This window comes from Odontesthes bonariensis, chromosome 13 (assembly GCF_027942865.1).
Source record: "Odontesthes bonariensis isolate fOdoBon6 chromosome 13, fOdoBon6.hap1, whole genome shotgun sequence".
In the NCBI taxonomy this organism is placed as follows: domain Eukaryota; kingdom Metazoa; phylum Chordata; class Actinopteri; order Atheriniformes; family Atherinopsidae; genus Odontesthes; species Odontesthes bonariensis.
The window spans coordinates 31,305,812-31,331,512 of record NC_134518.1 but is presented as its reverse complement, the minus strand read 5'-3'; the positions used below and the strand labels follow the sequence as shown (position 1 = coordinate 31,331,512).

The following is a 25,701-nucleotide window of genomic DNA, read 5'->3' as shown; positions in this document are numbered from 1 at the left end:
TAGGTAAATAATTCAAATTGATCGCACTGCAGGACCCTTAAATTTAGCACGTAGCTATTCCCCAGCTTTTAAACGGATCCTTACGGTATTTATGCAATTTCCCGGGCGGACCTTTATGTAACTGTACTGAACACAGTGTACACATGCCGGTTGTAAGTTGAACATATTCGGCGTTTACACGGTTGTTTCTGCTTGAGCTGTAAGATGGCTGGCTGTGCCTTTATGTCCAGACTTTCACCTCTGGTGAGAGGACAATTTTGCTGTAAACTGTCTTCCGCGCGCATGCGAGTTCACGCTTTTTCCAGCGCTGTCACCTGTTCTCAGCAACATAAAGCGGAGGGGACCGGTGCTCTGGCTGGAAAAGTGGACCGGTTCGGTGGAGTGACGGTGAACCTGGCTGATATTGGACTGCCGGCAGACATCAGCGAAAATTCATTCAGCAGATTGTTGCAAGGTTTGTTGTCATAAAGTCAGCTGTGGGTGAGGAGGGGGAATACAAGCGCGTGTGTTTGAACTGATAATCATTTACCCAGGGCCGGCCAAAGCCTTTATGGGGCCTTAAGCAGAATTTCATTTGGGGCCCCCCTACCATCACCTCAGCTCCAAATGCCTCATTATTCCATAGGCTACACTGTTATATGTGTAACTGACCCACAATCATTAGCATTATTTGTAATCCTCTTACATTATACAGGTGTTATTCTTGTTTTTAACCTTAAAGGGATAGAAAACTCATAAATATGGTTTAATTAACTACTACATAAAGAGTGATGTATAAGTATGGCTCATTAATTTAACTATTTGAAAGTAACATCAGCAGGCTGGAGACTGCATTTATAGTAAACACGTTAAATAGTTTAATTTCTTTCAGATGTGCAATGGTGTGCAAAATGTTCAAAATCCAAATACAAAATAGAATCAAATGACATTCACATTATCTTACAGAAAAATAAAGTTGTAATCAAAATTAAATACTTAAATAATAAATAATAATAATAATAAAATAATAAATACAATACTTAAATAATTTTGCCCAACGGTGGCAGCAGCCAACAGGAGGCATAAATTAACCTAGTATTAGTATTTTGTCAAAATTATTATTTATTTTTTTCTGGTGTCATACAATTTCATTTAAATCATTCAATGTTATTTTAATTTCATGTATTTACTTTTTTATCACAACGTCTCGATGCTCTCTAGGGCCCCCTGGTGGCGTGGGGGCCCTAAGCGACTGCGTAGTTGCATATGCCTTGGGCCGGCTCTGCATTTACCTGCTCCAGACAGTGCTGTGTGTCACACAAAACATGTGCATAAGAGACCTTTCATGGATGCAGTGTTGCATACTAATAGGTGTCATCACCTTAGAAATAGCTTTACCAAGAAATGTCAGAAACAGTTTAAGAATAGAAATCACACAGTGCATTTTAAGTATAGCACATGTGTTCTCCCTAAAAAGAAATAAGTCATGACCGTTTGAACTTGACTCATAGGCTGCCGTGATGGATTCTCAAACAGTCCAAAAGTAGGAAACATCGAAACAGGAAGGTGGTTTAAACATCTTAAACAGTTTGAAACAAAATTACATGAGGCCAAAATGATATGTTTGAAATTTGGTTTCTACAGAATCCTTGTAATGTAATGCAAAGCAAAGCAAAAGCAAAGCATCTTTATTTATACAGCGCATTTCATACCACAGGCAACTCAATGTGCTTTACATAAAGACAAGGCATTTAAAAGAATAGCATAAAGCAGCAATTTAAAGAGAAAAATAAATAGAAAAAAAAATTAAAAACACAGTTTAAAGCAATCAAAGAAGAGGGGAAAAAGGAAAAATATAAACTCAACCATAAGCACACCGAAAGAGAAATGTTTTTAACCTGGATTTAAAAGTGCTTACAGTTGTGGCTGATTTCAGTTCTGCTGGTAGTTTGTTCCAGCTGTGTGCAGCATAACAGCTAAAAGCTGCTTCACCGTGTCTAGTTTGAACTCTGGGCTCCACTATCTGACCTGAGTCAGCAGATCTCAGAGCTCTGCTGGGTTTATACTCTACCAGCATGTCATTCATGTATTCTGGACCTAAACCATTCTGTGATTTGTAGACGAGCAGCAGAACTTTAAAATCTATTCTGTATCTGACCGGGAGCTGACGTAAAGACTTGAGAACTGGGGTGATGTGATGTGATCTCTTTGTTCTGGTTAAAACTCGGGCTGCAGCGTTCTGAATGAGCTGCAGCTGTTTGAGACTCTTTTGGGGGAGTCCAGTCAGAAGACCGTTACAGTAGTCAAGTCTGCTGGAGATGAAAGCATGAATCAGCTTCTCCTGATCTGTTTGGGACATGAAACCCTTAAAGGTGGGGTATGAGATCTTGGAAAAACGGTTCCTGCAAGCTATATTTTTGAAAATACACAACCTTGCCTCTCCCTTCAGCCCACGTCTCGAAACCACGCCAGAGAGTCTCTATTATGAGGAGAGGGAAAACTGGCGGCTATTTCCGGGTGGTACTGCACTCTAGGGGCGCCAACGAAGCAGTGCAGAGCACGCCGAACTCTATGGTGGTACTATGAAATCCACCTTAGATCCAGCCATTGCTTTGGATATAATTTTTTATATTTTTTCATTTTAATTTTCCTAAAGGCAGGATAAATTATCCTTTCAAACGGCACTTGGTTTGATTTTTTAGACTCACTAGATTTGTTTAAAATACACATTTATTGTCAGTATTGCATCCCGAGTGACGTCACGCATGTGGCATCACTTTACGGCATGGTCAGTCCTAGCGCTGAGCTAGCAGAGAGGTGTTAGCTCAAATAGTTACAGATTTCAGCACAGCCCTTTTACATACTCTCTGACTAGCCTCTGGTTTAGCTTTGGTTGTTGTTAGCAGCACCAGGTTAGCACTCTGGCACAGTGGACGAGAGCCGTAAAGCAGCCGGTCGTAATCTGCCGTGCGTTCTTCAGATTCCGTTAGCTAGATGCTAGCGGATACTGACTCGCAAATGCCAGACCTGTAAGAAAACAGAAAGCTATAACTCCCAGGTTATTGTACTTTCGATATAAATCCACATCCCTCTGTCAGAAATCACAGTATTATTTTCAGGTTTCAGCCGCTAGCAGGGACATTTTTTGAGTTATTAGCGCCAGCCCTATGGAAAATGGTCATTCTGCACTCGCTCGCCAGCGCCCCCAGAGAAAATCAACTGAACTGCGGCCAAATTTTTTATAATGGGGCGAATAGGAAGTGGAACGGCTGTCTGTAAAGGGCTGTGACCACGCCTTCAGAACACATGAACGAATCACGAGTCTGTGAACGCGGAGGGGGGAGGGGGGAGGGGGGCTGACGGTTGATTGGCATGTCAGAATTCAATAGAAGTAACTCTCATCATTACTTCTATTGGTCAGACATTTCCTCTTGCTACACCCTCTACAATGGACTAAAATATTAATTTTTTTTTCCAAACATTCTGTTTTGGTGGGTGCAATGGGGTCGTGAGGAGGTTTTCAGACAATATGATTAAAAATGCTCCAGAAAACATCTCATACCCCACCTTTAATTCTGGATATGTTCTTAAGTTGATAAAAGGCTGATTTGGTGACTGATTTGATATGATAGTTGAAGGTCAGGTTTGAGTCTATCAGCACGCCGAGGTTCCGGACTTGGTCTTTAGTTTCTAGAGACAGTGACTCAAGATGTTTACTGACAGCAAACCTCTTCTCTTTGTTGCCAAACACAATGACTTCAGTTTTTTCTTGATTTAACTGAAGGAAATTTTGGTTCATCCACTTTTTGACTTGCTCTAAGCAGTCGCACAATGACTCTATAGGACTGCAGCCATCTGTAGACAGTGTGAGATATATCTGTGTGTCATCTGCATAGCTGTGGTATTTGACTTTAGAGTTCTTCAGAATTTGACCCAGAGGCAGCATGTAAAGAGTGAACAGAAGGGGTCCAAGAACTGACCCCTGAGGAACTCCACATGTCATAGTCACTCGATCAGATTTATTACTTCCAATAGTCACAAAATTACTCCGCTCCTCCAAGTAGGACCTGAACCATTAATGCCGCACCCACCTGAGATTCAGTAACATTTACTTTGAGGTGTTAGTAAATGACAACGCTTAATTATTCATATATGATAAGACTCAAAGCATCGGCTCTCTTTAGCTGCGTTTCCACCACAGGATCCAGGGTCTTTTATGGGGTCATTTCCTCATCCACTTCCATTTTGACAGCAGGACCCGGGAGCTAAAAAGAGTTGGGTGGTAGAAATTTCAGTCCCAAATAAGGGACTGGTTGGGAATTAGCTGAACATTTCTGATTGGTTGAGGATTTCCGGCAATATATAATTATATTTCCTCCTTTCTTTCTCAGACATCTTGAGCTTAATGTCCTCAGCAGCTCATTCAGCAGCCCAATCTGTTAACTTTAAGCTGTAACACAGGAACAGTTGTTACTGTTTGTGAACACAACGCTCAAACTCAGACATTCATTTTGGCAGCTCAGTAATGAATGAAGAGACAGAGCTCAGATTGTTGCAAGAAAGCAGTTCAGTCAGAGCAATAAAACATTGGATTTGCTCGAAGACACAAATAAAAACAACAGATTCAGCGATCTCTGACAAAGTGGACTTTATTTGCCTAATCTACCCTGAACCTTAGAGATCGGTGGGAATGCAACGCAAACAAGGCTGGAGGAGTTGAAATGCACCTTTTGTTTAAATTATGCTAACATCAAGGCTCAGACTTTCACTTTTAATCACGTTGTGTATTCTGCATATTTCCTGTATCTTGGTGTAAATCATTGTTTGATAAGGCGCATCATCTGAATTATATATGTCTGAACCCCACAGATTCTCTAGTCCGGTGGAAAGCAGAGGGGAAGGTGGCAGTGTGGCTACGAGTGCCCGTCTCACTGAGTCGATGCGCCGCCGCCGCCTCAGTTCATGGCTTCACCTTCCACCACACCAAAAGTGACTACGTCATGCTGGCTCTCTGGATGGGAGAAGGGGAGAGCAGACTGCCAGGGTTTGCTACTCATCAAGTTGGAGTAGCGGGTAAAGATCTATGTCCTGAAAGTTAGCTCTTCTTAGAAAAGTCCCACTTTGAGCTGAACTTTCTCACTATTAACAGTTTTCCAAAGCACCTCAAAGTCTTGGCCAATGAATTTCTCGGTTATGGAACTAATCGGATGGAGCTGATCGATTAGATGACCTTTTTATCAAAGATTGATGTTCTGACGATTTATTTTAGCTTTCACTTGTATAATTGTTCCATCAGCGATAACAAGCCTTCCTGGTAAAAATGTAGCATAACCCACACCACGATACTACCACCACCATGTTTGACAGATGGAATAAGGTTCTTAAAGCTGCGGTCGGCAACTTTTTTTTAGTCATATTAGCTTGAACTGTCATGGGATTCTGGAAGTAGAATATTAAATAGGCTGTTTAGGAAAAATAACGAATTCTGTAGCTCCCTCTGAAGCCTGTAATTATGCTTGCAAAAACCGAGCGCTCCCGGCTGTTTTTAACCAATCAAGTTAGGGTGGAGGAATCCTACCTGTCAATCACAGCTTGTGCACATGCTGCTGAGCGTGAGTCTGCCCCAGCTTGTGTGCGCTCACACTGGTGTGAAGTCACGTGCACAACCTCGTCCACAGAGGGAGAGGGGTTTGGGGGGCGATTCGGAGCTTGTTAGAGGTTGGGGGAAGGACCTGAAAGTTGTATCAGTTCGAATTTTCCGACTTTAGACTCGCAATTTTGAAAACCTGCCGACTGCAGCTTTAAAACAGAAGGCGGTGTTTTCATTTCTCCAGATACTCCTCATTGATTATGTATTTTAAATAGGGCTGGGCGAGTTAACTCCTTGATTATTTAACGCCGATGAATATTTTATCCCGCATTAATGTAGGTTTTTTTTGGGGGGGGGCTTTTGTGCCTTTAATGGATAGGAAAGTTCAGAGAGACAGGAAGCAGGGGGCAGAGAGAGGGGGAACAACACGCAGCACAGGGCCGTCCGATACGGGACTCGAACCGGGGGCCAGCTGCAGCGAGGACTATAGCCTCTGTACATGGGGCTCCTGCTCAACCCACTACGCCACAGACCACCCTTGCATTATTATTTATTTTATTATTGTAAAAGTCTGTTGTTCACAGGCTTTTACTTTGTAAAAGTCTGTTGCTGTCTGCTGTGGAACGGGAAAAGAAAGTAATCGGCGGATCCACCAAACATGGAGAAGGGTACGGAACTTTTACTCGGCCATTTTCATTTTAAAGTTCTTCCAGACGGCGGAGTCGACAGAACCAAAGTCATCTTTAAACTCTGCCAAGTTGAATTGTCTTCTCACCGTAGTAGTTCCAGTCTAAAATATCACTTAAAGGCAAAACACACAACTGATAGCAGCAAGTCATTCAAGGAAACAGACAGTGGAGCGAGGCTTCTACATAAAAACTACAGAAAGATGCTGATGTTAAAAGTGTGTTTGCACAACAAATGTTATGGCACTTTCATTCATATGGCAGCACATTTAAAATAAAACTAAATGCTAAAAGCTATACACTACTTTTGGATTCATTTTTGGATTTTGCGTACAAATAAGATTAATCGTGATTAATCAGGGAAATCATGAGATTAATTAGATTAAACATTTTAATCGTTGCCCAGCCCTAATTTTAAACTTTGATTATAGATATCTGTTATAAAACGTTAATCCAGCATCCATCTTCTGATGGTCTTTGAACATTAACATCAGTCAATGTGACAGAGGTTCATTTGTTGCCTTTTGGACAAATACACACCTTGATCTTGAGGGATTTTTGTTTGGTCGACCGCTTCCAGGAAGAGCAACGATCCATCTGACTGTGGACTGGTGGTTTTGTAACATTCACTTGCTTTTCTGAGATCTTCAAATATACACTTTGTTTATTCCTTGATACAATTCCACTTGAATATGTTGTGGCGATCAGGCTTTAATCGCGGGGGCGCCCAATCTCACCAGATCGGCATCCATCTGAAAACATCTGTTGCCCACAGATTTAAACCTTTTGGCCACTTACAACTGTATAGAATTAGATCAGTTTCCATAACAAATAGCTGGGCAAGTATAATATTCATGACTCATTTGTTTAGCTTTCACTTTGTCAACATTTATAATGAGTGTGGAAATCTGATCACGTTTAGGTCAAATGTATTCAGAAATATTCAAGCATGACTCCTACATGTTATTAGCATGTAACCTGCTGTAATCTGTGTTCTTAAAGAAGTGTCTTTGGGATTTGGAGCGTTGCCCAAACATCTGAATACATCTGAAGATGACCACGGGCAGCTGGGGGCAGCTGGGGCTCACCAACCCAACACAGTTAACACAAGCCGAGCCACAGTGACATCTGGCATACTGGTTTATTTATTGATTACCTGCTTTAAGTTTGGGGAAATGATCGTTTAATCAGATCACGCTGATAGACGTTATAGAGGATGTCGAGATTTTCCCCATTTTAATGCAGCTATGGCTTTCAGGAGGTTACCGCTAACTTTAAAACAATACCAGTTGTTTACCAGCCATTAATGTGTGAATTAGTGATTGGAAGAGCAACACAAATAGAAGTTGTCGACCTTGTGTGCTAACTCGTTGTTGTCCAGCAGAGGGCAGAGTGCCATTTCTACCTTTCCAACAGAATAGATGCACTTGGAGCATGTCAGAACATGTCCAGAGCATCCTTTTTCAGAGGTATGGGCCCCAGAAACTCCCTTTGTGTTGCCAGAATTGTTTCCATCACAACAAAACTGGATGTTTAATGATGAAACTAAGCTTTGAAATCTGAAATACTCAGCTGTTTAGGTATGTGTTTGCTTGTGTGTATGTACTGTCCTTGGCTCTTGATTACTTTCACAAGGGCCAAAAGTAAAAGACTGGAAAGCAGTCACCCGACTAACCGCCAGGAAGTGCATGTCTGACGTTATGCCAGTCACTTATTGCACTTTGACCAGCAAACCTTCACTGCACGTTACTCACTAACATCTTTATTGTCTGTGCACTGTTCACCATGAAGCCAAATGTTAAAAGTTGTTATTTGGCTGTCTGTGTTACCAGTTTAAATATAACAGTTGGTTTCCCTGCTGTCCCGTCAGCTTTAGCTGCACCGAGCTGCGCACAATGCTGCCTGTTTATACTCTCAGATTTCAGCCTTATTTTACAGTTTATTGATCCCTTCCAGCTGTTTCAGAACTGTTATAAGTTACTGCTGACTTTTATTGTAAATGCAGTTATTGTATCAGCTAGTTAAAGGAGTTTCTTTCACATCTGAGGTAAACTACTCTGCCTGTCTTTGTGTTGCTGTGGAAAGGAGTCGGAGCCAGTTGGCGTGGCTCAAATGATGGCAGCCTGAAACATAAGCTCCTTTCATGAACTATTTCATTCATATTATATTCTGAATTAGCGTTTGATGGCCAGCGCTGATGGTCGAAAGGTGATCGAAAATATTCTCCTGCGAGGCTGCGGGGAATGTTTCTGCTCTCATAAACCAAAAATGATTTCATGCGATGACGAGCCGCGGCTCATTTTCTCTAAATTAAAGACCTGGTTAAAGGGGAACTCCGGGGCATTTGAAGCGCAATCCCATTGCTAGAGGTTGTCAAATACTGATAGTAGGACACAGACAGGTGAAAATCGGCGCTCCCTGTGCGGAGATTGCGCTGTTTGCGCAGCCTGTCATGCGAGGCTAATACGTGGTGGCTAAGGGGCAAGTGCTAACCCTTCCACGTAAAACAACAACTTGCACACTGCAGAAACGTCACACCACTTTATAAACCATCCGACAATAAAGTCACAAGCCTTACCATCAAAACCATATGCATGGTTCTCACATTACTGGTATGGGGACGTTACAAAACAACTTTATAAACAGCATGTCACTTACCGGTTGTTTGTATGCTCGCGCATGTGACAGCCCAAAAGAGTCAATGGACGATAATCCCATATACAAAGCAATTATTTTCTCTAGAAAAACTGCGTTCAAGTATTTAAAACATTACAACAATACATGCCCAGTAATATTGCCCAGTAGTAAGTTTTTCCAGAGAAGATAATTGCTTTGTATTTGGGAGTATCGTCCATCGACTCTTTTGGGCTGTCACATGCGCGAGCATACAAACAACCGGTAAGTGACATGCTGTTTATAAAGTTGTTTTGTAACGTCCCCATGCCAGTAATGTGAGAACCATGCATATGGTTTTGATGGTAAGGCTTGTGACTTTATTGTCGGATGGTTTATAAAGTGGTGTGACGTTTCTGCAGTGTGCAAGTTGTTGTTTTACGTGGAAGGGTTAGCACTTGCCCCTTAGCCACCACGTATTTGGCTAGCATGACAGGCTGCGCAAACAGCGCGATCTCCACACAGGGAGCACAGATTTGCACCAGTCTGTGTCCTACTGTCAGTATTTGACAACCTCTAGCAATGGGATTGCGCTTCAAATGCCCCGGAGTTCCCCTTTAATCGCAGACCCGTCCCTACTTAGAATGTGGACGAGGGTGCGGACCTTTGCACACTGGGATGATTAATGACGTTGCAGATGTGTAGTTGCACTTGTTTTAGCACTTCCTTGGAATCTTCTTGGAGGACTGTAATGCATCCACAGTGAATGTAATCTACAGAAAGGAGTTTTCACACATGTGCTCCGTATTTAAGTCAGTTTCCTTTATAATATCTATATATATATATCATAAACCAAACACATAGATGCTATAGGACAGTGAGTGGCAAAATATGAGTAACTAAAAGCTGATAAGAGTACTGGTATCTTTGAACAGCTGATCTTGTTGATGAATTCAGTACAGCACATTTTTTAACTCGGTATCAGACAAACACATGAAGCTCATGCTTTAATGTCCTTTACATCATTATTAGAAGCTGACAAGGCATAAATATCCTGTGTCCACCCAGCTGAAGGCTGGCCAAGCTGCCCTTCACGCATCAGACATAATAAGTTATGACTTTAATGGGATAGTTCGCCTCTTTTGACATACGAAGGGAGAGAAAATAGGGCCAAGCGATTGTGAGGTCTGACTTTTTTCTGTTGAACGATTTTGTGATGCAAATGTATTACTCTTTTGAACGGATATTTTTTTGAGAAGCAAGACGCTTTATTTTTTAAACCCCAGACAACTAGCCGGACTACCTTCGTCAACGCCAAAACGAGGCTGGAACTCTGCTCACAGGACGCAGCAGGGGGTAAGAAAATGTTCATAAATGATTTTGCTAGAATGGGATGTCATACAGCTTCATGTCAAAAAAGGCGAACTATCCCTTTAATGCATCACATAGCAGTTTATGAAAGATTTTTTAGTGCCAGCTCCCCACCTTACGACACTAAATGCATGTGTTGCAGTTGTATGTATGCTACTATAGCAACAGTCTGGCTAATATTTCAGAGGATTATTGCACAACTTAGCACATTTAACATAAACAACCTTGTACGTATGATATGGCATCAAACTTTTTTTTCTCCAACAGAACTTACAGCTGTCTGGACTTTTTCTATCATTTTATAATCCCTCTTTTTTTTTTCCCCCGTTTCCTGGGCTGAGGGCTCCTTAATGATAGCCTCTGGTAGCAGAAACCAGGCCTCCTCCTGCTCCATATGGCACAGGGACCAGGGATGACATCAATTTCCACTTAGAAGTCCAAGTCAAGCTTTAAGACAACCCATCCCTCTTTACACATCTGTGACATTCATTTAAAGAGGCCCGTCCCGGTCGGTCAGACGGAGCAACCGGAAAAGAAAGTGGCCCGTTTTCCTGCCTCTGCCTCCTCCGCTTCCTCCTGAGCTGTCAGCAGCAGCACATAGCTGCCTCTCTTAGTCACTACCTGCAGGGACAGAAAAATACTCTCAAAGGGGAGAAAAACTGCTAGCTGTTGAAGTGGGACGTCCACATCATTCTTTAGCCCAGCTGAGTCACTCAGACTGTCTTTAGCTCCGCAGTGAAGAATTTTGTTTTTCCATACAAACAATTTCAGCTCTTTATTTCCATGAATTGTCTGTCAGTGGATTCTCTGTTCATTCATTCCAATCCTCCAGCAGTTGCTTATGTTCTGTGTGGTAGAATCGTTGTCTTTGATGAATCTATCTGTTAGTTTAACTGTAGTGCTGATTTAAAAGGAGCTTTTCTTGCTATTTTCAAGTCACTGACTGAGGAAAGCAACAAACTGATGCAGCAGCTATCGGCTCTGTAGCATCTTTCTGTTGTTTTGGTTTCTAAGCTGCAACGTTGCTCTTTTTGTCAGCCTCATCTCGGTTTCGTGTTCAGTAAAAACGAAAAACTGTCGATGCGACGCGTTACTTTCACAGCACCAAATTGCAAATGGTTATGAACCCTAGCTGGTAAAGAGAGTTTTGCATTTTGCAGCTGTTGAGCCACTTAGCACTTTCAGGAGTTGTTTCAATGAGCAGAAGTCAAATGAATGTCATTCTTTTAAAGCATGACTAAATGAGCGCAGATGATGCTCTGGGTCTGCTTCCAGTCACTGTAACTGTAAGTTTTATCCCCGAGGGTGAAGGCCTAGATTCCTGAAATGTATCTGGAGTAGAGTGAAGGCTTTCTGGAGGAGCCATACGCAAGAATTCACGTGTCTTTTTGCAAGACACATTACGGCATCTTGTGACTTATATAGATCTGACATAAATCATAAAATAGTGCAATAACCATCCATCCATCCATCATCTTCCGCTGGTCCGGGGATCGGGTCGCGGGGGCAGCAGCTTGAGCAGAGAGACCCAGACGTCCCTGTCCCCGGCCACTTCCTCCAGCTCTTCTGGGGGGACCCCGAGGCGTTCCCAGGCCAGCCGAGAAACATAGTCTCTCCAACGTGTCCTGGGTCTTCCCCGGGGCCTCCTCCCAGTGGGACGGGCCCGGAACACCTCACCAGGGAGGCGTCCAGGAGGCATCCTAACCAGATGCCCGAGCCACCTCATCTGACTCCTCTCGATGCGGAGGAGCAGCGGTTCTACTCCGAGCCCCTCCCGAGTGACCGAGCTTCTCACCCTATCTCTAAGGCTACCTTTACACGGAAACGATCTGAAACCAAAACGCAAAAGTGGCGTTTCGTTTTCACTTTTAAATCTGCATTTAGACGAGCGTTTTAGGGTGAAAATCTGCGTGCATACGGAAACGCAAAAGTGTGTGACGTTTCATATTTATCGATGCAGTAAACACGCCAGATGGCTAGGTGGCGACACTACCAAGACCAAGTCTTTCTACTTCTATGTGACGAGAAACGCAGTTTTGCGTTTTTCACCTGTTTTCGTTTCCGTGTAAAGTGCCCCTAAGGGAGAGCCCAGACACCCTGCAGAGGAAACTCATTTTGGCCGCTTGTATTCGCGATCTCGTTCTTTCGGTCACTACCCACAGCTCGTGACCATAGGTGAGGGTAGGAACATAGATTGAGCGGTAAATCGAGAGCTTCGCCTTCTGGCTCAGCTCCTTCTTCACCACGACGGGCCGGTGCAGAGCCCGCATCACTGCAGCGATCCGTCTGTCAATCTCCTGCTCCATTCGTCCCTCACTTGTGAACAAGACCCCGAGATACTTTAACTCCTCCACTTGGGGAAGGATCTCATTCCTGTGCATTAACCTTCAAGATAAAAAGAACGTGCATCATGCAGCTGTGCTACAGGTCGGCTGCGCAGTAAGGATGTCTCAGTTTGTGAAATATCCGTTGCCACAGCTTCATGCGTCCCTCCCCGTCCTGCACTTGGACCTCAGGTGGGAGAGACTGAGTGGCAAAGAGAAGATGCTAAAAAAAAAAAAGGAATCGTGAATATGTCAGCGTTGTGTTTAAAGTGCATCTTTGCTGCCCCCATATGGCCAAACAACAACAGAAAAACTGTGATCCGTTAACGCTGGCTGAACCTTGTTCAGGGTCACTCTGTAGGAGCTAACCCGCGTTCACAGCCAGCTACACAACCAGGAGTGGAGTGTGTGATGGAATTTAATCGAAAAATTAAGTGGAGACAAATGGAAACAATCTGTGGGCTTAAATCTTGAAATAATTGGATGTAATTTAGTGTGAGTCTCTCTCTGGCAGTGACACAGATGGAACAACACTGCATTCTGGCGTCGGTGTAAACCTATGAACTGGTCCAATGTCACTTCAGAGTAGACTAAGTAGACATCGAGACCGCAATAATTGTAACAATTATGATTTCCTAAGTTGTTTTGGATTAAGGGGTGTATTTTTATGGTTATATGTGTTAACACGTCCACGAATAACAGCTGAACAGTTCAAGTGAAGTTATTCTGACATGAACTAACAGCTCGGATAGAAAGGACACGAGGTCAATTAAGGACAATTAACATCTGATCGACTTGTTGTTTTGTCCAGGTGCAGTCGTCGATGAGTCCAATGGAAAAGTTCTCGCCGTCCAGGACAAAAACAAGGTATATGTGCAACTTAATTATTAGAATTTACTGGGCATTGTAACTATAGGAAGTCTAATTAATATGCATTTGTTTTACTGTTGGTATACATATATGTAAGCACATGTAAGCTCTAACAGTAAGAGAATGTGATAACTCAGAAACTAACTCTTTACCCTCAGAAAACCATAGATTTGAAAATGTCCTTTAACTGAAATGCACATAGTTGTAGTTCTGTGTACTCCAGAGCTACATTACACTTGTCAAACACTGTCCTTCAAACTGATCTCTCTGCAATCATTAACAAAATGAACCTGGGTGAGCACCAGATTTCCTGTCACTGCTGAATATGTCTGAGATTAGTTTTGTTTATTTAGCGACTTGTGCGTCTCCCTCGTTGATCCAAACGGGGGTGGAACTCCTCTCCGACATTCAGCTCCTCTCACACTTAACATAGCTCCAAACAACATTAGCTGACCTCAAGCAAACACGGTGTGTGCCTGAGCTGAAGGCACACAAACAACTGTGTGCATCACTGTGGAGCTCACAGCGAGCCTCCTTTCAAACCGTCTCCACGCAGCTTTCTGTGTGTTTTTAAAAGGACGAGATCTCTGCCAATTTGGAGAAGTGATGATTAAAAAGCAATCCTAATACATTAAAGTTCTAGATAGCTTCTCGAACGCTCCTGAACATTTCATATCACTTTAATTCGTGTATTTTGGGTTATTGTAACCACAAAAGCAATTTGAAGACTTCATAATGGGTCTGACATGTTGAGACATTTTCAATAGCTTCGTAGATGCTGTAAATAAACCATCAAAAGGACCATCTGCGTCTGTTTAAACCACAAAATTACTCATGTGCATCATTCCGTCAAAAAGCAACAAACTGGCAAAAGTCGGAGTCAGGCTGGCTGAAAATAAACTAAATAATCCCTGCTCCAATGTCCCAACAGAAGATATTACAGTTCCATTACCAGAGGTGGGAAATGTGTCAGGATTAGTTTTATTATTAATTCACCTGCATTGTATTAAGGAGGCGGTTTGTTATAGTGTTAAATATGTGTTATATTTTCATTTCAAGGGTCTGCTGGAATGGGTATTAGTATGTTTATGTTGATAAAAATCATTATTTGCTTCATACTGTACATTACTGAAGCATCCCTTGTCACCTTCTGTCTGAAACTCGCAGGCTCCTTAAGGCCCAGGCCTCCCCAATAGCTCTACGATTGGTGAGCTTATTCATTCAGAACGGCAGAATGAGAGGCATCTGCTCTCCTTACATTCTTCTTAGATGTGCGACACCAGCCACTACGCAGGCATTATGCTGATATGGTGCGCAGTGATGTCAGCAAACGACGCGTTTCCAGCTGCTCAGAAGTTTCAATTAGCTTCACTTCCAGTAGAGATGTGTAGTTACTAAAACATTTAAGTGGGTGGATTTACTCGCCTTTTAATACAGAAATCATGTAACAAATGTCCTCGTGAGGGAACCTTAGAGCGTATAATGTATCTCCGTGGCTTCTGTCCAGAAGCAGAGGGAAACAGTTAGTGGTCTGGGAGTGTTGGGACTCTTTTATCTCTTCTTCTCCTGCTCCTCCCCTTCAAGCTGTTTACTGGAAATGGGTTTTTTAACCGTCTGGCCCTTTGGCAGCAGAGACTTTCTGCAGGCCGAGCCAATTCAGATCTCATGAACCGTTCACCTCATGCTATCCCTGACAGATCCCCAGCGGACTGAAAGAATATCATCCACGAAGGAGCTGAATGATGTCACGATTTCATTTTCATCCAGCAATATTTAGTCAGAATTTCCAGGTAGATTCGGTGGAAACATGTCACAATTGTCTTCATTCTTCCAGCTGATCTTTGGGATTATTATTCGCACATTCAGCTCTGAAAGCTTTTGAGGGAAAGAAATAAAAACCCCACAACAATTAGCGTTGCACAAAACCTTTTTTATTTCTTTCTACCAGCACAGTTTAGAAAACGTCTCCAAAAAATATAGCATTTTGTCTACTTTACATGGAAATAAAAGCTATAGTGCATTTTGTGTTTCCACAAAGAAAAAAAGAGCAATGTATTTAAACATTTGTTAAGAAACTATAAAAATATATTTACACACAGACATCATAATTTAACCAGCAGCATACTGTTATTGAATATCAATAAGTGGTGAAACAGTAACATTTAAAATCCCCAGAGTGAGGCATTAAACCTAAAAACTGCATTAACATTTACTCCTTATACTAGCTTGACTGAAGACTGTCTTCTTAAAGAGGAAAAAACAGGTGACGTTCTATTGTTTTATCCAAGTAAAAACAGACATAGTTGCAGTGTGCATGATGATTTTTGTCAACGATTAGTGTACAGTAAGTGCCATCCATCACAACTCATGTTAAATTTGAACTTTGCTCTTGAATTTCAGACAAAGAACGCCTGGAAGTTCCCCGGTGGTTTGTCGGATCCAGGAGAAAACATCGGTGAGCGTCACGCTCAACAGAGCACAACACTAATACAGTACATCTAGCTAAATTCTTTGAGCTTGATAATGCACTTAAAGGTGATACATATACATTCATTTTAACTGTACAAAGTAAGGCACATAATGTATACGCATTCTCCCAATTCACCTGTTTTAATATGTTAAAAGCAGCCATAAATACATACATGGTCCAACCCAAAAAAAGCAGCATCAAACACGTTATTACAGAAAAAATTATATTTCTATGTGTAGTTTCCTTTTTTCCCTTCGTTTTAAAGGCAGTCACACCAACAGAGGAGCATAAATATATATTCCAAACTGTCCACGTGTAAATGTTAACCGATTCTCTCTCAGGTGCCACGGCGGTTCGGGAAGTGTTTGAGGAGACGGGCGTCCGCTCCGAGTTCAGATCTCTGCTCAGCATCCGGCAGCAGCACAACCACCCCGGCGCGTTCGGCATGTCGGACATGTACATCATCTGCCGGCTCAGCCCGCTCACCTACGACATCAACTTCTGCACTCAGGAGTGCCTGCGCTGCGAGTGGCTGGACCTGAGCGAGCTCGCCAAAACCAGCAGCACCACGCCCATCACCACACGCATCGCCAGGCTGCTGCTCCACGGCCTGGAGCACGGCTTTGACAAGGTGGACCTCAGCATGGAGGAGCTTCCTGCCGTCTACTCCGGGATGTTCTACCAGCTCTACCACAGACAGCTTCCCGCAACACTTAAACCTTAAAGAGGCACTCGGTTTTCAAACTGTGGTTACTCATATTTAAAGTGTATTTATGTGTGGATTGCTGCGGTTAAAGGCGTTTAACGCTGTTGGTTTTTAGAGGTCACGGCCTTCATAGTTTTATTTGGTTTATCTGACACTTTTTGGTGGCCACACCAAGCTGCTGATCTAGGTGCTTTCTTTTTTTTATTTTTTTATTTAAAGCTACTTTACTGGCCGAGGGAGAAAAAAAGGATTTAAAAATCAGGATTCAGTCGAGCTATCTGTAGCTCGGTAACTAACTTGAACAGTGTTACAATAACTGTCTGGTATAGAGATATATTACGTATTAAATAGCTGTCTTACATAAGACATAAGAAAGTCCAACTCAGTTGAACTGACCATATTTGCTGTACATTTACTCTCTTTTTGCACAAATTCCACACATGCAAGATAAACAAAATGATGAATATGAACGTTGCATCCATTAAGCGTCCCATACTGAATGATCTGGATATTTATTTGAAAAATTAAACATGCTTGAGTGTGTTTAGCGTTCTTATCATTTTGTCGAACTAAATTCTGTCACATGATCCGAAACGATTAAATACGTGACAATGATGCGGGATTCAGAAGCCCTTCGTTAAACACAACTGCTGAAATCTAAGTGCTTTTCATCACTCGGCCACAAAGGGAAGAGCGTTGTTTGTAAAACGCGGAAATCCTCGCGCGCTGCCCTTCATTCGAAGGGTAACTGAGTGGGGCACTAGGCTGAAGTTGCTCTAGTGTAGCAGTCAGTTGGTCTACAGTAAAATGTGGGAGCAGCCAGGTCTGAAAATGTGGCCCTGTTTCAAAGTAAAGCTGAATAACAGCAGATATGTCTAAGATAAAAACTAAGAATAATATTAACTGTTAGGTTAAAACAGTCAAAGCGTCACAGCTGTTTTGGGCAATGTTGATGGATCATTGTCGCCACTGCCGTCACATCTTCACCTCAGACATCAGTACCTCTTAATCGGATCCCCGATTAGCACTTGGCAGACATGGGAAGAAAGAGAATGGCCTTCTGGCCCGGTCCAGTTTTGCTTCCAGACTTGTACTGGCCAGTGCGCTTCAGCGCCACGTACATGTGGGGGTACTTCCTGGAGCGGTAGGTGTTGTAGTTGTTGCTCTCGAGCCGCTCTATAAAGTAACACTCATCTGTCGCTCGTCTCTGGAGAGAAGGACGCAGAACAGTATTGCAAAAGTGAAGGTTTGTTTGATGTTAACACTGCTGGTTACAGAGGAAAAGAGAAAAAAAATCTGCCCCCCTCTGCTCACTGAACCCAAAGTAAAACACGCTGTGCCATCACAAGAGAATACATCTGCTGACAGAACATGGAACATTTGTGTAAAAATGTCAGCCTGAAAGACATAATGTGTTCATTTGATACCTTATTTTGCTTTGATTGAATTTGTTTTATTTACTTTATTGGAAGAAAAGGACGGTTGTAGGTCTGTGATTCTGTTACATTTAACTCGTTCAAACTAAAGGACGCCTTCATTTGGAGGAAGAACTGCTGCTCTTTGATTTCTGGTAAAGTGTTTTCCAGCTCACCAGAATCATTAAGCTGAAATATAAAGATGCCAAAACACTGAACAGAAAAATGCCTTCTGGAGTTTTCATGTTGTTTACCACCGACTTCCTGACCCTTTTCTAACTTTGTTCAGGAAGAAAACATTAAATATTGAATGCCTGGCCAAAATGTTGCTCTGGTTGGGCGTCTGCTGCCCGGTCCAACAAGAGGCTTTTGTTTTTGTGTCTGGTTTTAGGTGACTGCCCAGCTATGAAGCCATTAGTCAGAGGACATTTTCTTTTAGCGGGAACAACCACACTGCCCACCTTGTGTAATCCTTTGTGCTAAACTAATAACCTTTCCGTGCTGACGATGTTATGGTGTTCACCTCAGGTGTTTTTTTGCTGTAGCACAATCGATCCATTAGTCACCATCAATTTATTTGAGGTGGATTGAATTTATACTTCTGATTAACAAAATTATTTAGATCTAAATTTAATGAATGCATTTATGAGTTTTAGATATAAACTTTGAAAAGAAAAAGTCATAAATTAAAGATCTTACCATGAGAACTTGTGTAAATTATCACTATTTGGTGATTAAATGAGCTTAAATGAACCAATCAGGATCTAATACCGTTTGTTGATTATCAAAATGCAACATCAGACTCAAGAAAATAACTTTTTTGAGAATCACAAATGTTTCTCTTCATATTTGCCTGTATTTGAACATCTTAACATAAGGAGCATTATTGCTGTGGTGTTTCTTCTTAAAGCTGCAGTCTGCAAGATTTGTTGTTGTCATACGTAAAGTCCTACTTTTTGGCATTTTAAGAGTTTACATGATCTATCAGAACGCTTGAAGTTGAAAACGGTGACCTCCGTAGTCGCAAAATGCAAGAAATGCTTATTTTTTAACCGAAAAATAAAAAGTTATTCAACTTCCTGTCCCGCCCCTTCAAAACACATGAGAACTCGTGCACGTAGACGTGCACGCCAGATGCGCCTACACGACTCCTCATTCATCAACTCACCTGTCATTTGCGATCATGGAAGACACAGTAAGTAGACTAGCCCGTAATGAAGTTCAATAGTCTAGATAAATAAGCGTGGGGACGAGCCTACCTTGTATCGCGCGTGCACAATCGGTGATTGACAGGCAGCAGAGCCCAGCTCGTAAACCTGATTGGTTACCTTTTACCGGTCCGGTCTGCAATTTTGTAAACAAACCTGCTGGCTTTGGAGGGACCTAGCGGGACATATAGGGGACCTAGAGAACTCTTTTTTTTTTGTATTGGGGTATTTAATGTACTACTTTCAGAATCCCCGGACAGTTCCAGGCATTATGCTTGAAAAAGAGTTGCAGACTGCAGCTTTAAATGATCCTCCACAGCCCTGCAGAGTGACGTCTGAGAGGGCATTTCATCGCAGCTTCTCATGAGTGGGAGGAAATGCCTCCTGCTGATTGTGCGCTTGAGAGGAGCCTTCTCAACTACCAAAGCTCCTGAATCACCAACACTTTACACGTCCAGAGCCACTGTTAGCAGCAACTCTGAGGCCAGCAGCGTGGGCTGCTTCACATGAACGTCTCTCAGAGAGCTCCGTTTGTGACAGAACGGTGTAATAAGGCAGAATATCTTAAACAGTTACCGCCTGATGCGGCTGCCTGCATGAGGAGCTACACGTCTTCCTGACAGAGATGAGGAAGAATTAACCAGACAGACTGTGTTAGCAAAACTGAAGAATTTCATTCACAGTCTTTAAAGGATTTAGAACATTTTGAGAAACCCCTATTAAAGGTTAAAGCCAAAGCATTATATTTAGTGGTCAACCATTGAAAATATACCTACACCTAATGACATGTTAAACCTGGGAGATAAGACCCAAAATCTTTGGGAAGCCAGAGGCGGAATGGGAAACATTTTGCTCTGAAATGTAAAGCAGTTGGTCTCCTCAGTCCCCACACACTCAGCTGGTATTTATTAAAGGAAGAGCTGATGCAACACGGTGGTAAACAACACAAGATATTCAAAAGGAAAAAATCTGTTCCCATTGACTAATAATCTCATATCTAACCTCCACTTCCACAAGTCATGATGTCAGAGGTAGTAAATATTTCACAATAGGTCCCATCCTTCACTTCTCACCCACTTCTACTGTGTGCTTCCAAATATTACAAAGACTTCTTCAGCTTCTAAATGGACAGATTCGTATTTGCTACTGCTTAATAAAGCCAAATAAAATGGATCTGAATACATCTTAAAACTTGTCAGTGAAGCCACGAGTGTCATTTGCTGCCCACTGTGGTTTGGCCGAAGAAGTGTTAACATGAAGTACAAGACTTAATGAAACAGAGACAAATGGTTGGACCGATTAGATTTATAAGTAAAGGTTTAAACTATGGTTGTAAAAAACTGATGTAGAGAAAAATCAGTTTTTTGCTGCTGCTTATTCGTGTACCTTTGGTTCATTTTGCTTATTTGTTTCAAAACATCTGGCCAAGATATAAATATTGGGATTAGGATTCATTTTGATACAGCTCTGTCTATGATGTATTGTATGAGATGAGCCATTTTAAACATACAGAACAGAAACACTGCAACACTTGTTCATGGAAAGACTGCGGGCGAAGTCACTCACCGCTCCAAACAGACGTCCATCTCTGTTCATTGCCAGATATCGGTTTGCACAAACTCCTTTGATGACCACCTCTCCCACCGAGGTCGCCTGAAGTTGAAGCTTTACTGGTGAAAAAGGTCAAAGTTTATTTTAATTCAGTAAACAGAAAGCATTTGTGGTATGACACTGGAATGTTTAATCAAAGTGAGTAAGTCTGACAAATCTGCCTGTAAAAAAAAATATAAAGACTATGTTAACATCTTAGGCAGCACCAAATCAAAATGAAGTCTCTTTAAAAGTTAATATAAAATGTTTGTTGGTGACATCAATGGCCACTTCTTCTAGCTCTACTTAATTTGTATTATATGTGATCTCAGGCAGAGCCTGCAGAAGACAAACTAAACATTTGAGGGCAGAAAGAAACTGATTTCAGGATTCTGCAGACAGTGATTCACATGGGCTTAGAGGTCAAGTGTGGAGGATTTGTTATTATCTCATGGCTAAGTAGAAGATTGGAACCAATGAAACAACAAGCCATTAATCACCTCTTTCCAAGCATGCAAGTGAAACTACCATGACCGCTAAGAAGAAAGAAGCCCTCACTGGTCTGTTAAAGGCAACATTAGAAACATAAACACTTCCAAAGTAAATTAAAAGAAACTTTTTCTCTTATTTTCTTTTATTGATAAACTAATAAATCCTAAATGTTATGTTGCATTTTTTGCCAATAGATAATCCTACCTGCAGCAAAGTGGAAAATGAAATCTACATCCAGTGTTTTCTTGCTCTTTAACTGGCCGTCGCTTCGGTTTTCTAACTTACAAGCTACTAAATTTAGTGGTACATTAAGTCACTCTTGATAAAAGCATCTGCTAAATGAATTACTGTAAACAAGAAGAGTGGATTCATCAGTTTGTTTGCCAAAAACTGTGGCATGTCACGACAGAGTAACAACTTAAGTACCAAGAGCTGAACCATTGACTGAACCAAAATGGGCTTCAGTTTCCATGCAGCTTTGCATCATATGAAGGGTGCTTAAAGACCAAACCAGTCCGTAAAGTTTGCTGCATTCAGAGATAATTATCTGTAATTTCAACACGAGCCATTTTGAGTAGTACCATCCGGTAAGCCCAATTATGCTGCAATTAACATTCTAAATTATATGTCCTTGTAAATCGGAACAAGCACTCAGAAGCGCGCGCATTTCCTGAACTGCTGTTATGGTTTCCCTCGTGTTTCGGTGAACATCGCCTAACATTTCATTTGCAGTAAACGAACATCACTGAGGAAAGAGTCAGTTTACATCCCATCAGTCACCAAACAGTAAACAGTAAACTGCCTGCTGACTGTCAAATAATTTCCATATTTCATTTATTTATCTATTTATTTTGGAAATGATACACATTGATTCTCTCATGAAAAAGCATTTTACCAGAAGTAAGACCACCAAGAAGGACATCTAAGGTAAAGTAGAGGATCTTTAAAACTTTAAACAGACACATCTGTTCATAGTTAAAACAGATGCCAGCATGATTCGTGAGATAAAAGATCAAAGAGATGTTTTGCTCTGAAAAAAAAAAAAGGTTGAAGCAGGTTTGATATTCACTGGCTCTATTATGTTACCCCCCTACTTCTGTTAAGGGATCAAAGTAAAGGCAACTAAACATCAACTTAGAAAGTTTTCAGATGAGAAGTGCATTATAAAGACACCAAATACAATAATGATGAAGTCCCATGTTCATCAGCACAGAAATCAAGTATACTTGGATTTGTAGGGACACATTTTTTCTAGTATTTCCAATTCTCGCTGGCAGATGTGTTTGCAGAAGCTGGCGGGTCTATCAGAGCCTCAACAAAAGGACCATTGATGCGGCACAGCTCAGGTCACTGCAAAAACTATTTGGGTAAAAAGCTTAATTATTAATGCAAATTTCTGTTTAACTACTCAGTGTGGATGTTCTTTTTGGGCGCAGCGGTACTGCTCTTTGATGGAAAGTAAGTTTAATATGGGACACAAACATGTTCATTTCTCAGGATAGAACACATACTTTCAGGGATTGTTTTCCTAAAACCAGCTCTTCAGTGCATGAGCTGTTCCCGTTAGACATTTGTTTGGCCACACATGCTTGCTATGCCATTCTTTATCTGAGGCAACACTGCCAGGCATGTGCTTTCCCAGAGGAACGAAAAATGATTTCATGTACTTCCTCGTCCCCTCCTACTCACAGATGAACCTTAAGGACACACACTTGAAAATAATCAGTGACGCAGAGACCAAGACGGGTGTCACGGTTGTTATTTCTAAATTAGCATGTTTATGTTTATGTTACTTTAATGACTGAAAACCTCTGAAAGAGCACTGGAACTCACCTCACTGTGAAAATAAAAAGGATTACTTTACACTTTGTGATAATATGGTTACATTTGTGAGTATGAAAGATTCCTAGATGATCTTGTATTGGCTTTTAACTTCTTGTGGAACATGAACCACACAGTGAGCAGTGGGACTGGCTGTGACTCAGCACGGCGTACACATTTACTAAAAGCATCACGTAGATTTCATCAGAGTTCCCATTGATTAAGAAAATCTGAGGTTTACGTCTGTGGAACTGGAGTTATTACACTTTCCAGAGGTTGGCATACACGCATTATGCTTCTGGTGTTAATAAGTGGAGAATAAACCTCAGTAAGGTGGAAAATTGACATCGTCTCTCCATGATTACGGCCTTGTTACATATTAAAAAGAGCATAAGGAGGCTTTGTGCACTGTGCAAAGCGAGAAGGAGAAGACTGGCAGTACTTACTGTGAGGGTCGTTTTTCTCCCGGATTCCATCCACTCCCCCGTCAGATTTTATCCTCAAAAAGAAACCTCCGTTTTTACAATACAACCTCTTGGGGTCCTTGAAGCTCCCGGGAGCAAAGCCTCCGCTGCCGCTGTCTTCAGGTGTGGAGGGAAGTGTTGTGATTTCTCCCGTGGCCATCTCCTCCTCTTACCTCGCTTCCTGGCAACTGCTTCGTCTCCTTCTTGAGAAGCGCAGGAGCCCCACCGTGGCCTCCCACCTCCCACTAGCTGTTCCCTCCTCCTTCAAAGACCTTCGCACAAACTGATTCTACTTAACCTCTGAGGGCAGTTTGCTCGAGCAGCCCCCCTCTCAGGGCAGCAAGTGCCCTTTGAGTCCTGAGAATTTGAAAGACAAGAGACTCGACAGACTCCTACCTAGCAGCAAATGTCAAAATCTACCATTTCTAGCTGTTTGTAGAACTGGCAGCTGCTTTGTCCGTGAACTTTGAGCACACTGGTGAGGAGGGAGTGCATGCAGATCCCTGCTGCCTTCTACTACTTCTTGCAGTGTTCGAAACAGGGCAGCTGGCTTAGATCTATGTGGAAGGCATTCCCCTTTGGGCCTCAGTTCGCATGCGCCCTAGGAGCACCAGCACACACACACATGCTCACGCCCACTACTGCTCGCCAATTTAACCAGCCAACCCAGCAGAGGTTGGGAAAGGAGAGGAGGGCAAGAAAGGGGGATGTGCAGCCACTGAGGCCTCCGAGGGAGCCAAGAGCAGCTGCAGCCATGTGAGCACCACCAGTGCTTCATTCATTCAGTCCAGAGCAAGAAAGGAGATATATATAAAAAAAAAAGCCAGAATGGCCAGTTTGTCAACTATTTACTTGGTGCTATTCATGGGTAATAAAACAGCACCATGAAGAAGAAATCCCAGCTGATGTAGAGGAAAAAGCAAACATGTAAGTCAATGACTTCCTCAGAAGCTGTCGAGCAGAGGACCAGTGATGGGAATTATCCAGCAGGACCTGTTTCTGTTTGGATTTTAGGACTAACAGGTTGAGTGTTCGTCAAAAAATAGGCGCTTGCTGGCTTCTGGGTAATTGTTACCACATCTGAAATTAATAGTTTGATTGTTTTGGACATTTTGGGGACTATACCAGCTGAGACAGGAGCAAATTTTCTATTGTGAAAGAAGTCGGAGCAGATGTACTGAAACCAGTTACACCCGTACAGCGCTGTACAGTACAAATACACACTTTATTGTATGTATCAAGTGAAAATCAGACTGTTTACTAAAAAGAGTTGAGATGTTCATCATTGTCTTTTTAATTAGACACATTGCATGTCACATGACACAGTTTCAGCCAAGCTGTCAGGCAGATGACCTCACATTTGACTCCAGAATACTTCATGGTGGACTCAATGGCTGCAAGGTGCCCAGGTCCTGGAGCTGCAGAACGAGCCCAGATCATCAGCCCTCCACCACCGTGCTTGAAAACTGATGTGAGTCATTTGTGCTGATATGCTGTGTCTGGTTTTCACCAAACGTGCTGCTGTGCACAGACATCTCCCCTTCGGTTTTATCTGTTCAGAAGACATTGTTCCTGAAGTCTTGTGGTTTGTTTTGTTCAGATGCAAAGTTGCACGCCTAAGCCTAAACAGGCCATACTTGTTTAGGCTTTTTTCTAACTGTACTGTCTTCAACTGTAACGTTTAACATACTGAGGCCTGTAGAGTCTGAGATGTAGCTCTTGGGATTTTTGTCATTTCTCTGAGCATTGCACTTAATGGGACGTCCACTTTTGGGTAGACTGGCAACTGTCAATACAATAAAATGTCAATACAATAAAATGTCATGGTTTGTTGTTTATCTGACGTTGTGAAAAACTCATTTTAAGACCTGGTAAGAGCCAGCAGACGGGGATGTCTGAAAAACAAGGGATCAATTCATCCAGCATTTATATATTCATTCAGGCGTCTGTGCAGACGAAGCGATAATAAAATGGTTACATGTGGACTCAGGCTGAACTCTCAGATGTGTCACCATGTGCCATTCCAATTTCCTCTCCGTGCTGTATTTGTTATGTCACACCCTACCCTCTCACTGCCACACCACCACTTAGTGAAGCCTGAC

The 25,701-nt window shown here is 42.1% G+C and overlaps 2 protein-coding genes across 2 annotated transcripts; one reads left to right on the top strand and one right to left on the bottom strand.

Annotated features, from left to right (window-relative positions):
• The first annotated feature begins 121 nt into the window (after positions 1-121).
• On the top strand, positions 122-17,152 carry nudt6 (nudix (nucleoside diphosphate linked moiety X)-type motif 6). Its single transcript, XM_075481942.1, has 5 exons — positions 122-454; positions 4,849-5,052; positions 13,375-13,430; positions 15,834-15,888; positions 16,245-17,152. Exons 1-5 carry the CDS (start codon positions 205-207, stop codon positions 16,625-16,627), a joined length of 948 nt encoding a protein of 315 aa, XP_075338057.1. The 5' UTR covers positions 122-204; the 3' UTR covers positions 16,628-17,152.
• fgf2 (fibroblast growth factor 2) lies at positions 15,343-24,164 on the bottom strand. Its single transcript, XM_075481943.1, has 3 exons — positions 23,582-24,164; positions 20,799-20,902; positions 15,343-17,816 (listed from the first exon to the last, which is right to left on the bottom strand). The coding sequence occupies exons 1-3, from the start codon at positions 23,757-23,759 to the stop codon at positions 17,631-17,633; spliced, it is 468 nt and encodes a 155-aa protein (XP_075338058.1). The 5' UTR covers positions 23,760-24,164; the 3' UTR covers positions 15,343-17,630.
• Between the last annotated feature and the right edge of the window lie 1,537 nt (positions 24,165-25,701).